This window comes from Elgaria multicarinata, chromosome 5, assembly GCF_023053635.1.
Source record: "Elgaria multicarinata webbii isolate HBS135686 ecotype San Diego chromosome 5, rElgMul1.1.pri, whole genome shotgun sequence".
Lineage (NCBI taxonomy): Eukaryota > Metazoa > Chordata > Lepidosauria > Squamata > Anguidae > Elgaria > Elgaria multicarinata.
Genome location: NC_086175.1, coordinates 58,268,295 through 58,282,581, shown reverse-complemented (window position 1 = coordinate 58,282,581; position 14,287 = coordinate 58,268,295). Strand labels below are relative to the sequence as shown.

The window sequence follows — 14,287 nt, the reverse complement described above, 5'->3', positions numbered from 1 at the left end:
AGGACAACATGGTCGCCCCCAAGGGGGCGTGTCCAGTACCAAGGGGGCGTGCCCACCTGAACATAGCCTTGGTCACATGTCTCATTTTACAGCACACATTTAAGACAAATCTGTTCTACATAACATCTTAATGTTAAAATCACTGAAATAAAGAACAAGTGAGAGATTCAATGTATCTGAAATTAACTTCACTCACTCCTACTTTTGTAGGTTTTGCTGTACTTTGAAGCTTTTGCTATACTCTGTGTGTTACATTCTCCCCTTCCCTCAAATATCTTTTCTGACTGTATCTTCACTCATTGCAAGCTGCTGTTGTTGTTAACAGGGTTTGCTACTGGCCCCAGATCTGTTTCAAATTTGGTGTGGCTAAAGCTCTACCTAAATCCTATCATGGTACAAAGTTTCATCTCTTTATCTTTAAAAATGACGATTTTAAAAATAATAATTTAAAAACCTCAATTATTAAAAAATTCCTAAAAAATCAATGGATGAACGGATCTGTTTCAAATTTGGTGTGGCTAAAGCTCTACCTAAATCCTTTCATGGTGCAAAGTTTCATCTCTTTATCTTTAAAAATGATGGTTTAAAAAATAATTGTAAAACCTAAATTTTAAAAAAAATTCCTAAAAGATCAACGGATGAACGGATCTGTTTCAAATTTGGTATGACTAAAGCCCTTCCTAAGAGCTACCATTGTGCCAAGTTTCATGTCTTCATCTTAAAAAATGACGGAGTTATAAGCATTTTTGTTAATTCCCATTAGAGCTGCTCTTTGAAAAAAATCCGATTTCCCCTCCCGGATTTGCCATCAAAAACCCGGGCAAATCTGGTCATATGGTCACCCTAGTTTAGAAAGAGCTGTAAAGGGTGTGTGTGTAGGAGTGATTTTAAGCAGAAAAACATCATATTGGAAGGCCATGAGGAGGCCTTCCCTTGCCTGCAACTTCCCCCACCCACATAACTTCTTCCTCTCCCTTCCCAGCCTGTTGCCTTCTGGCAAGGCTTCAAGACTGGAAATACGTCTGGCTGAGGGGAAGGGCTGCAGGTGGAATGCAGTGGGCGGGCTGTGTGTTTAAAGCTGTGGATTGGTGTAGGGTTCTGTACCCCTTCTCTACTTGAAATTGCTTCACCCATCCCACAGCTTCACTACTGCTTCATACAGTCCATGTTCTGAATTACAGTTATGCTGCTAATAGTGTGCTTGAAGCTTACTCTGGCTTCAGTGGTGATAACTGCTATCATTACACAACTCTCTGTAACTTCAGGATCTGAGGAATATAATGCGCTTTACAGATTGAAGATCACAGAAACTACAGGTGGTTCAGAATGTGGCTGCTTGTTCGTTGGGTAGCTTCATGAATCATGTAATATCAATAGAGTTGTGTGGGTTGACAATTTGTTTCTGGGCTCAATTCAGGATGCTGGTGTTGACCTTTTAAGTTCTCAGAGAATGCTTTCTTTATACTCCATACCAAGTGATAAGATAATCAGTTGCAGCCTTGCATCTGGGCAAGAAGGCCCTTTTCTCTTTTGTGCTTTCCATCTTAGACCTCTTCTCTCTGGAGTGCCTTCAAGGACAGCTCTTCAACTTTTATTTTACTAGACTTTTGGTAATTAATATTCATGGACAGTGATTAGCTAACATTAAGTGCTGATTTTTGTTTCTATCATTATGGTTGTATGATTTATTTGATTGGACTTTTAAAGTGTCAGTTGTCTATGTATTTGAGGAGGAGAAGGATAGCCATCTTGGATGCTCTTTGTGAGCTGACAATGGTAAAGCCAAACAGGAAAGAGACATGATTTGATGTATGGTAGCTGTTGTTTCAGTGTGATTGTGCTCATGATTTCATACTCTCTATTAAAGCTGATAATTGGGCATGCTACATCCAGAAACATTAAAGTAAAAAAGAGCCAAATGTATGCAAGAGTGATGAATTTGCATACCATAATGCCTGTTTGCTACCGGGCCAGATTTAAGGTTCTAGTATTAGTGTACAAAGCCCTAACCAACTTGAGACTAGGATACATGAGAGAGCACCTTCTCCCCATCAACCTGCCCGATCACTGAGGTCATCTGAGGGCATGTTCCTGGTGGTTACACATGGACCCATGGTCCAATTGGAGTCCACCAGGAGAAGAGCCTTCAGTGTGTTGGGCTCATTCCTATGGATTTCCTTGCCTTTGGAGGTCAGGCAGGTGCCAATGTTGTATTGTTTTTAGCGCCTCCTGAAAACATTACTGTCCCAAGAAACTTTCCCAAAATGGTCGACCGTGGTTTTAACTGAGCATTGTTATTTAAAATGTAAATTTTAATGATGTTTTTATCCTTTATTCCTATTTGTTCACTACTGCAAAATCTTTGGATAGGAAGCGGTATATAAATATTTTAAATAAAATAAATAAATACATTAGATGAATCTTGATCATCAATACTACTATCATGGTTGTGCTTCCCTTATTTCCTCCTTGAGTACCTTTGCAGCTGGCCAGTTTTGCAAAGCACACCACTTGTTGCACGGAACAGATTTTGTTAGCTAAAAGTGGAAGATAAGGGGGAAAGCCAAATGACCATAACCATTTAGGAAAAGAATGCAAATACTCCTAAGGGCTCCTATCACATAATTGTAATTTCATAGGAATATATACTACATGTCTACAATGCTACTTGAAAGAAAATGTATTTTAATTTACATTTAGTATTATAGTGTATACTGCTATACTCATATAATACTAATTTAAAAACAACCTTTCCAATTTCTTCCAGCTAAAATGGCAATGACTGGAAAAGTGGTTTTCCAGTCATTTTTTTAAATTTAGATATATGCCGCACACAGATACATACACACCCACACACCCCTCACTGTTGTTAGGGAGAACGGGCCATAGCACAATGGTTAAACACTTGCTTTTCATGCTGAAGGTCCCAGATTTGATCCCAGACATCTCCAGATAGAGTGGGGAAAAACTCCTCCCTGAAACCCTAGAGAGGCACTGCCAATCAATGTTGACCATAATGGGCTAGATGGACCTTATAGAGGTTCTTATAGAGGTATCACAACTATTACAGTGGTATTTTGCTTTAAAAAATAGTTGGAAAACTATGTTAGCACCACTTTAAACCATTGGCATAATAAATAAATAAATAAATGTGTGATAAAAATAACATCCACTGCAAAGGGGAATAGTGATTATCCTGAGCTGAAAACAAGTTACTAGCCACATCAAAACCATGCCTCTTTAAAAACACTAAGGGCATTGGTGTGGAGAGTTTCCCCTGATAGTGTTGAAGCCCAGCTGCAATTCCACTTGCAGTTTACAGGAGAAGAACAATGATATATTCACGCATGGACTAAATCCTGCTTCTGTCTGTTTAGAAGCAGACCTAGTATCCCAATCCTGAACAGCATTTCCTTTGACACAGTAACAGCAATATCATCAGTGGTAGCGCTTATGAGGGTTCAGTTTTGCTGCTAAGCGTAACATACCAATTGTTCTCAGCCCAGAAAACTGGCATTCTTTTACTGCTGTAATGATGGGAAAGCGTGGCTACTGCGGAGGACAAAGGTTTATTAGGGCTTGATGTTTGCATTCTGTTGTAATGTGTTGAACCATACTAGCATCTGGGGGCACTAAGAAGAGTGTTTCTAATTTCTCATGAGTTGACCCACCCAGTCTCATCTCCTTTTACTGAAGCTTCAACTGCACTCTACAGTTCATTTGAGCAAGGGAACTGACTGCTTCTAAAGACTTTCTAAATTGAAATATTTCAGTTCTCTGTCTTTTAACAATGAGTTGGATCAGGAGGAAGGTAGTCATTCTTTAGTCCCACTAAAATCAGCAGGACAATTTAGTAAGGGCTAATTTTAGTCCCATTGTTTTCAGTGGGACTAAAGCTTGAATAACTTCCTCTGGATCTAGCCTAATGAATTGGTCATGGTAGTTTACAATAGCACTGGTGATAGTAGATTTTAAGGACACCTGTGTTTTTGGTATTGTTCTTTTGACTGATTGTTTTATAATGTCCTAAACATTTGATTTTGCTGGCATAAGAATGAACTTTCGCTTTTCAACGAAAATAATTTGTAGTGCTTTGATATGAAGTTTGTTCAAGGGAAGTGAAGGAAATGTTCACTGTAAGTTATTGAAGTCACTAAAAGTTTTGATTTTGTTTTTAATTAGAGTTATGAGACATTATTTTGCATAGAGCCCTTATTGATGTGGAAATGCTACAGATCATAGATGCAGACCTTCCTTTACCTGGAGGGCCAAATTTCATTTTGGATAAACCCTTGGGGGCACATTCCAGTAGTGGCTATGGACAGAGGTAAAAGGGGCAGAACCAAACCTCTCCCCAAATACTAGAATATTTTAGATGAAAGGTCTTAGTGCTATTAACTAAGCAGAGAAGTTGGGAAACTACTGCAGTGTAGGAAGGGACAAAAGGTTGCTCAGATTGAACACCAATCCAGCAAGGTAGGCTAACACCACCCCTTATGTCTCCAACTCAGCCTGAGCCAAGGCACTCTCAGACCTTACAAGACAATTTTAGGTTTATGAAACAAGGGCCCAAGGCATCACTAACTGTTTCAGAGCTCAAGGCTGAAAGTTAAAATAGTAGCAATAATCAAGAGGAAAACTCTATACTTAATACCAAGGTCAATTGGAATAAAGCATACACATTCAAATATGATAGGTGGCAAGTTTATTTACAAAAGGGAAACAGAAAGGTAATAACATATAGAAGAACTAGAGCAACTTTTGGAAACAATACTTCCACAGCAAAGCAACAAAGCTGACTAAACCTATTTATACATACCAGCAGTCTCGATCTTCAATAGGACAGGACCTCAAAAAAGCAAACCTCCAAAGTAAACATTGGACAGTGAAAACCCTTGCACCTTTCTCCCCTTCCCCCTGGTTTTATACCACAAAGCCTTTGTCAAATATGAGGTGATCCTTATTAGCCAATCATGAGCTAGGTGGAAACAATCTGCCCAGGCTTTCTTGGGGCAGAACATTCCCACCATCACTCACCTGAACTTGTTCAGCCCAATTAGTGAGGGTTCTGCTTCAGCCTTGAAGCAGGGAAGGCATGAGATTACACACCTAAGTGGCCTAAGGAATATATGGAGGCTCAGCCTTCAAAAACATAGAAGAAAAATGGATTTCTTGACAGTGTTCAATAGTGTTTTGCGTAGGTGTTCATCTGGTCTTGGACAGACCATATAAGACTGTTTCTAAGCAAGAGCCAGTGGAGTTGCTCTTCCGGATCTACTAAATTTCAGCTCATTTCACTATCTGCTAATGTTCTAGCCTTTTCTTTTATGCTCAATGTAGTTCTGGGTATCACAAGCAGTAAGGATTGGTGATGATACAGAAACAAACAAAATATTGCTAAATGGAAGAAAGTTATTTCAAAACAATGGGTAAAATCCAATGTAACCCCTACTTTAAGTATTATTATAATATTTATTTGTATCCCGCCTTTTGCCCAATACTGGGCCTCAAGGCGGCCAATGAGTAGACCCATTGAAATGATTAACTTAAGTCCCATTTATTTTAAGGAATCTACTCTGAATAGAACTTGCGTTGTATTCTGCCCCATGTAGTTTCTGGCCAATTAAAATAAATCCAAAGCAACTTTTTATTACTGCTCAGATTCCCCTTAGATGGTCAACAGATTTAAGTTTCTATATTAAAGATGACAAAGTCATAACTACCTCAGTCCATATTGTACAACAAAAACTAATGATGATTCCGGCTATGTAGAATGATGATTCTAACATGCAGAAGAGCACACTTTTCACATAGAGAATGTATGGTATGTGTTGGGGGAAGGAAAACTGAGGGAGTAACTTGCCCCAGTGGGAGTCCCTGTGCAAATCTGGTCAGGGTAGGCTATAGCTTGAACTGGTTGCCCCTCCATGGATTAGGGGGAACATTAGCTGCTGCAGAATATAGGCATGGTCGTGTTGATATAACAGCTATGTAACGTTTTATCGTCTGGATAAATGCATTTCAGTGACTGTCTCAGCTGCTTGTTTCCCTGACAACTCTCAGTGCTGGCTTATGGCACAGATAGATATCTGCATTGAAAGCTGATGCTTGTTGGTATTTCTTTACTTGCTCCTTCAACCTCTTAAGTTGTAAATATGCTGAAGGAATGTGTCCTGGGGATGATTCTACTCCAAAAGAGTCTGGGATTTCTAAATGCAGCTGTTGTGGATTCTGGCAGCCAAGCTGCTTCAACAGAATTGTACTACTGGGATGGTTATTTACCAAGATGTTTGTACCAGTGGTGACAACATCTAGGAATTGCACCTGTGGGGAACATGCCACACCGAACAGCAGGCAAGTAACATTCCAAATACTGCCCTACAACTTGGATAATGTTCATTAACTCTTAACACTCAATGTACCACTCATGATCTGTTTTTGAAGGACCCCAAATAGCCACGATTGCAGTGAAATACTAAATATGTTTAATCAAATTTGCAGATGAAACGAAACTAAGTGGGGTAACTAATACCTTAGAAGACAGAACAGGATTCAAGATTATCTTAGGGTGGAGAATTGGGCCCAAACTAACAGAATTAATTTCAAAAAAGGTAAACGTTTTGCATTTAAGGTAGGGAAAATCAGTTGTACAAATACAGGATGGGTGACTCCTGGCTTGACAGCAGACTCCAACTGTACATGTCAAAAGGATCTAAGGATTTTAGTAGATAACAAACTGAACGTGAGTCAGCAGCGTGATGAGGCAGCTAAGAATGCTAATGCAATGCTGGGTTGCAGCAACAAAAGTATATTGCCCAGGTCACAAGACATAATGGTACCACTCTATTCTGCTTTTGCGAGACTTCACCTGGAGTCCTCTGTCCAGTTCTGGGCACAGCAGCTCAAGAAGAATATTGATGAATGGGAATGTGTCTAAAGGAGGATGACAAAGGTGATGAGGTGCCAAAGAAAAAGTGATGTGGTGGCCATCTTCAGATATTTAAAGGGATGTCACGTAGATGGTTTCTGTTGTTCCAGAGGATAGGACCTGAACCAGTGGGCTGAAATTTAAAGAAAAAGGATTTGGACATTAGGAAAAGCTTTCTAATGGTATGAACTATTAAACAGTGGGAAAGACTGCCTTGGAAGTTTTTTAAGCAGAGGCTGGATGGATAACTATCAGGGACTGTAGCAGTGGATTTGCTGCATTGGCAATGGGGTTGGACTAGATGACCTTTGAGCTACCTGCCATCTCTCATTCTATGATTCTGTAAATATGATTTTCTTCTGTATTGTGCATTTTGCATTTGAGAGAATGTATGAAAGGTGGGGGAAGGGAGAAGGAATATTTTGTAGGAATTTCTTCGGTATGAATCAGTGAAAATTCACTTGCATGGTTGTGGGACTGTACCAGTCTTGTTATATGTGACTTATGTTATTTGTCAACCAATATTAAAAACTATACAATATTAAATGCCTTGCAATTTGCAATTATTTTCTTCTTTTTAACAGCATCTGTCTGCTTAAATTTTTGGTGTTGTTTTTTTTAATTGTTGTGAGCTTGAAATGTGCCTTGTTTTATATGAAAAAATATTGGATGGGATCCAAACTTCATACTTGGAGTAGAACCATTGAAATCAATGTGACTTAACTTGGGTCTACTCCAAGTATGATGCAGTCTGGATCCAACCCATAAAGTACATGTTTGGCATTTGTCATACAGATATATGTATGAAGGAGCTGTAATTACCTGTAGTGTAATTACCTGCGTGTATAAGTATGCAGTGATCAATGCAACTCCTATTGTATAAAATTAAGTAGCCTTTATGACAGACTTCTGAAGCAGTTGCTGCATTTGATCTTTATATATTTTGATGCATATGCCTTGTTATGAGAAAAAAAGTGTTTTCTTTGAGAATAAAGTGGCACCTGATAATTGTGGCAGTAAAGTTTATCATGCTAAATTCTGCATTTATGATTAAATAAAACTGTTTATCTTACAGTGCAGTCTTATGCATGTCTACCTCATAAGTCACATTAAGTTCAATAGAACTAATTCCTACATTGTAGTTGAGTGATATTAAACTGCTTTAATGTGGTTCTAATGTGCTTGCCTTTTAAAATTTGGAAGATATTTGAAATATTGCTAAGATACTCTGACAATTTAGGATTTTTGACTTGAATCTGTGTATTTAGCTCCGTAATTCATTAGCTAGGATGTCCTAGTATGTTGAACAATAATTTGAGGTTCTGTATTTCCCCTCAGGAAATATAGCACCTAATGATCTGGATGACTCTTCATGAATGTGTATTAAAGGTGATGAATCACAGTTTACATCGTCCCAGTATACAGATAATGGAGGCAAATCGTGAGTTAATAAATACACGATTTGCCATGGCGCATGTTGGGTGCCTTCCATGGCCTTTTTGAATATTCAACTCCCGATCGAGGCTTACTATGTGACATCCACTTTAGATTAATAATGGGTTAAATAACCAACAGTTAACGTACCATTAGTAGTTAGATTAACTATGGGTTGTTAAACCCACGATTAACCTATAGTGTCCAGGTGGGTTGTTAAACCCACAATTAACTTATAGTGTCCAGGTGTGTGTGTTGAATATTTTTTTAAAAAAAGGATGTGGAACGCCATCATGCACCACAGCAAATTAACCTACAGTTTGCTGCCAGTACTTGTGAACAGCCCCATAGTCTATAAAAGCCGCTAATAAAGATGGGAATCTAAGATGATTTTAAAGATTGGATGAACTTAGGGCTATTTGATGTGAAAAATACCACTTCTAGCTATACTTTGAAAGTTTTCTATAACTTGATAGCTTTTACTTAAGTTTAATTGTATGTTTGTATGCTATAATATTAAAAAGAGGAGATTGGACTCTAACTTTTTAAAATACTGAGATCTACTTTTCTGTGAACATCACATTTGGTTTTGGATACTGCCTTTTTATTTTTCCAAGCTGTTGGTTGATTTGTTAAACACTGCTGTACATTTTTCCATTATGTTTCAATTATTTAAATCCCTGATGCCACAAAAGATATTTGCTGAGTTCTTAAAAATCAATTTTATCCCTAATTCTATAATGTATGGTTATTTTTCCTCTTTTAGTGGAGGCGGTAGTGGAGTTTGACTACAAGGCTCAGCATGATGATGAGCTGACCATCACTGTGGGTGACATCATCACCAATATCAGGAAAGACGATGGAGGCTGGTGGGAAGGACAGCTCAAAGGCAGAAGAGGTTTGTTCCCTGACAACTTTGTAAGAGTGAGTACAAAAGTGAAAACTGTTAACTGTCTTGTGTCACTGACTTGTATTATCATGTTCAGTTGCAGGTTTGCCAACCCGTTATTATATAAATAAACCAAACAAACCTCAATGGGCCAGAGTAGATGTTAACAAACAGATGTGAGTAACATTCCTATAGTGGGGTGGGCTTATCCTGCTAGCTACTCCTCCTACCCTTGATGAGAAAAAAAGACAGCCTGCTTGAGCAGAGGAGGGGTAATTTTGAGCAGAAATGTAGCCTGCGGGAAAAAGGATAAGCACTCCTCTTCACCAGCTGTTCCTCTGCACCCAGTTGGAGCCTCCCAAAGCTATTGTACTCTCTCTTTTAAATGTTGAGATGTAACACCCATCTGCGTGTAACAGCTAGCTTGGCTCTTACATATGAGGCTGGTTTGCCCCATCAAATAAGCCACCCTGGCTTGAGCCAGAGTGAGCTGCATGGGCAGCTATTTTGAATATTCAAGCTTATTGAATTGTTTGAACGTGGGTGGTGGAGGTTGTGCAAGGGTTAAACAACCCTCACATAATCCATGGCTTGTTCTGGATTATGCTGGGTTGTTTAAACCTCACATGCTGTCCGGATTTGGATGACATTACAAGCTGCAACTTGAGTATTCAAAGAACTCCTGGAATGCACCACAGCCCACCGTGGCTTAAACAAGCTACAGTGGACTGCAGTGATTGTGCAAACTGGGTTATGGTTATTTGTGCTCAGTCAAGAAAAAAATGGAAGTGAAGGCAGTGGGGGACTCAATGGGAAGATTAGAAGGAAAAAAGGCTGTTTAGAATGAGATTATGCTCTTCCTGAAAGTTCAAGATCACAGTTTGTAAATATGGTTGCACCCAGCTTTGTTCCTTAATTCCCAAGTAACAACTGTGGTTCAACTTCAGGTGGCACACAAGTTACACAAGTTACGTGAAACTGTCTTCCTTTCACACAACTAACTTTGTGTGAAAGATAGAAACTTGACCTTGCTCATGCATGCTATAGAACAGACTATTGTAAAACACTCTCTGGGAACTATGAAGATGGTTTGTAAACTGCAACTGATACAGGATGCCACTGCTGACTGATATTGGGATACAGCATAGGTGTCTGATGCATCTATAACTAACTTTCCTCATTTTTTTCAAATGAGAACTATGATAGAAACAGGATAGGAACCAGAGAAAGAGCGAAAGTTGAAGGTGAAGTCGAAGTTGTTTATACGGGTTAGTATAGCTTTTCGCAACCTGTTTCCCTCCAGCTGTTTTGAACAATGTTTTGGCCATGCTAGTTAGAGCTTGATTGGAGGTGAAGTCCAAAACAGCTGGAGAGAACCAGGTTGAGGAAAGCTGGTTTAATATATGTTAACAATGCAGTTTGGAATTTTAGGAGAGGAATAACATGGTCTTGGGACTGGTTCACAATTGAAACCACTACATAATGGACAACTGAAAGTATGGAACAATTCCATTGAGCAGCGTTTTCTTTGAGGCAGTATGCAAGTTCTGTGGTGGTTCACTCGCAATTACAAGTCACAACTTGATAGGTGCAGCCATTAACAGGTATATTTGAGCAGGCTCTAAGTGTAGATACACCAGAAATGAAAGGTGCTGTGTGGATAAATCACTTTGAGAACATTTGTGTGGAAAATTGGTATATAAATATACAGTGTTTCTTCTTTTTTTAAAAAAAGATACAGCAGTTATTGTGTGTGCATTTCCAGTTTAATCACTTTCGCACACCATATGTGAACCTGAACAGTAGCTTTAGAATGATATACCATATTGAATATTTCCCCTGTATTCTCACATCCGAGACTTCTAACTATTTCCCATTATGCTTTATAAAGAGAACTGAAATATATCTGAAGATTTGATTACAGTATTCAGAATATAAGTTGCTGCTTTCATCATTTATTGATCTGTATTTCTGGGTTGATGCATGTACTACAAGGATAGATTTATCATCACATGAAATATCTTCTACGTGAATTCACCTAAATACTGAGGAAGAAACTTGTTGTGCTAGGAAGCTACTGAAAATATAAATATTTTAAGAGGAACTGTTTTATTGAAGCAAGATATTTGCATAGTCTTGTGCTTTCCACATAGCTACAAGCAATGCTTTGAATTTTCTGGAATTTTTTGAATTGGAAATTGAATTGAATTGAATTAGGCTAATTTGCATAGGGTCATTTGCTTTGGAAAATTTTCAGTTTGCATCAGAAAATCAGAGAGTGATCTTATTTAGCATGTTTATTTAATACAAGTAAAATCAATAACAGAGCTAAAAAAATACTTCATGTTATTTTTTTGTCTCAATACACCATGACTTGGTTTGGACTACAAACTGCACCTAATGCCCACAGGTGACATGTTGAATATGCACCCCTCATGCTCAGGCATTGTCGCATTGTGAAAACTTGGCAAGCTTGTGTTACCCCTAAAACAGACCATGGTTGTTTAACCCTTGCGTAATCCACACACACCAGATTCGTACGACACAACAACCCCAAGCGGGGGTTGCATATTAGGAACATAGGAACCTGCCTTATACTAGCCCGGAATTGTCGACACTGACTGTAGCAGAGGCTCTTAAGGGTTTCAGGCAGGCATCTTTCCACTCCCTACCTGAATAAGCCAGAGATCAAACCTGGGACCTTCTGCATGCAAAGCATGTGTTCTATCACACTGCTCCTCCCCTGCCGCCATTCACAATGGTGGCTTCACATGCCCTGCATGTGCCACAACCTCACTTTGGGTTAAATAACTTATGGTGGGCTGTTGTGTCATGTGAACAGCCCCCATGAGTATGCGACCTGAAATATTTGGGGGGAGGGGAATTAAAGCACACTTAATGTGATTTAAATATTACATTACATACACATTTTATTGGAATACATGTAAAGATGTAATGGCAATAGCATATATCTCCCTTATTGTTTAAATATAAGAACGACACAAAGGTACTCAAAACTGACACACTAATTCAGCCTTCGCCAACCTGATGCCCACCAGATATGTTGGGCTACAGCTCACAACATCCTTCAGTGAGCATGGAGGTCACCAGGGAGCTGTCTGTAAGAGTTAAAAGCCCTGCAGTGGCGCTGCATCACCTCGCAGCCACTGCCGGGCTTTCCCGTGAAGCTGCATGCTGGAAAAGCCAGGGACTTACCCCAACATTTCTTGCCAGAGCGACTTGACTACGGCTCTTCCATGTCTGTCCTTGCTCCAGCGTCATACTGGGAGTGTTCCCTGGTGACCTGCGATTGGTCTCCAGAAGCTGGCTAAAGAGGCAGGAGGCGGGCCCGGCAGGCTGGATGGCTGCCGGAAAGCCCACACTGCCTCCTGCGTCGGGATTATCCACTGCCACCCCACAGCAGCAAAAGCGCAGGAGTTTCCTTAAAACAGGGGCAACTCAGCAATGTCAAGGCAGCCTCCAGGTTGGGGAAGGCTGCACTAATTAATTTTAGCAAGCCCAAAGAACTGTGCATTATATGCTGAGAGCCCCTCATATCTTTCAGCAGAATTCACTGATGGTGTTTGGGACACCCTCAGTTTAGGTGTCGCTACTTATTCGTTCAGTTTCACCCTGAGACACAGATGTATTTCAATGACTTACAGTAGATGTACTTTCTCACATACTTACTAGGGATAATCATCACAAAATATTAATTGCAACTTTAAAACTGCCATCGTTGCCTAATACCGTATTTGCAATTGGCATCCATTCATTGTTAATAACGAATTTATGAAATGAGAAAATTTCTGTTGAAAAATAAAGCACTGGAAATTTTTCTGCCCCACATCACTGGCTACAAGCCATGACCCTTAACAAACTGAAGATGGAGCTTTTTGTGTACAAACAGATCTAAACATGAAAAGAAATGGGAACAGTACAAATGCATACATATACATATTTTTTACTGCTTTCTAAATTAGCATGAAGTGATTGAAAACAGATGTAGGCTATTGTGTTTTCTAATTTTCTCCATTAGGTTTTCCTTACTTGTTGTCAAGATGGCGTGAGGAAAATAACATTTATGATAAAAAAAACCATGTTCGCCATAATTCATCTGCATCACCGTGATGCAGATGAATTATGAGTTGTGCTGATGAAATGGTCTTTCTTGGATGTTCTCTGTGTAGTTAACCACCTTGTAAAATAATGCTAAAAAAAAGAAGAAGCAACATCTGCATTTTATTCTCATGGCCTTAATTTTGACCATTGAGAAGTTAAAAAAATAGAAGTGTGGTAAAGAGAAGTCTTAGAATGGAGCCATCAGGTTTACATTAACATATTTTAGAAGAAAAATGAAGTAGAGAGATGAAAAGAGGAAGAAGATAGCTTTTGCAACTTACATGTGGAGGAAATTAACTTAATCAGATAGTTTCCCTTTAACAAGCTTGTGCTGAGTAAACAGAGACGTGTTATAAGAATTGAGGACATTAGTCTTCCAAGAAGTACTAATAGTATGTTGCGGTGTTTTGTCTTTTGTGTGCCATAAGGCCAAAGAACATATTTTTAAAGAAATTGCAATCATCGTGCTTTTTTGTAGTCAAACAGTATTGTAGTGGAGCCATGGCTCTCTGGGGTCAAAGCTTGGAGACTTTTGGATTAGCTGGGATGCTGAAGTCATCTACCACCACCCTCAGGCTTCCCTGTTCCCTCTGAATTTATCTGCAATCCTCACAGTTGCAGAGGGGTATGGATTTTCCCAGCAACCATATGTTATAATGCAAAATATTTTGGAGTGGTTTGGTCTTAAATGGGCAATGAAGATCCATTAGCATTACAAAAGACCTGCTTCTGCTGGAGATGAACACGAATAAAACTGGTTAGTTCTTATGGATCAATGCAGGCTTAGATTCCACTTGGGGGCCCTGTCACTGATGAGCACCTAAACTTCAAAATTTCCTGCTACGCTACTGTAGTCAAGCTACTATATTTGAACATGTAGCAGCTGAGATGTTCCCGGTAGCATAAGGGGAAAT

The 14,287-nt window shown here is 39.3% G+C and overlaps 1 protein-coding gene across 3 annotated transcripts in view; it reads left to right on the top strand.

Moving 5' to 3' along the window:
* Positions 1–14,287, top strand: part of SH3KBP1 (SH3 domain containing kinase binding protein 1) — a 177,325-nt gene that overhangs the window by 14,953 nt on the left and 148,085 nt on the right. For 2 of the 3 annotated variants that reach the window (XM_063126438.1, XM_063126441.1), the window contains exon 2: positions 9,129–9,286. In XM_063126438.1, the coding sequence (XP_062982508.1) occupies positions 9,129–9,286 (158 nt within the window). Of the gene's footprint in view, positions 1–9,128; positions 9,287–14,287 lie in introns of those variants that run through there. The other variant, XM_063126439.1, reaches the window with a different exon arrangement.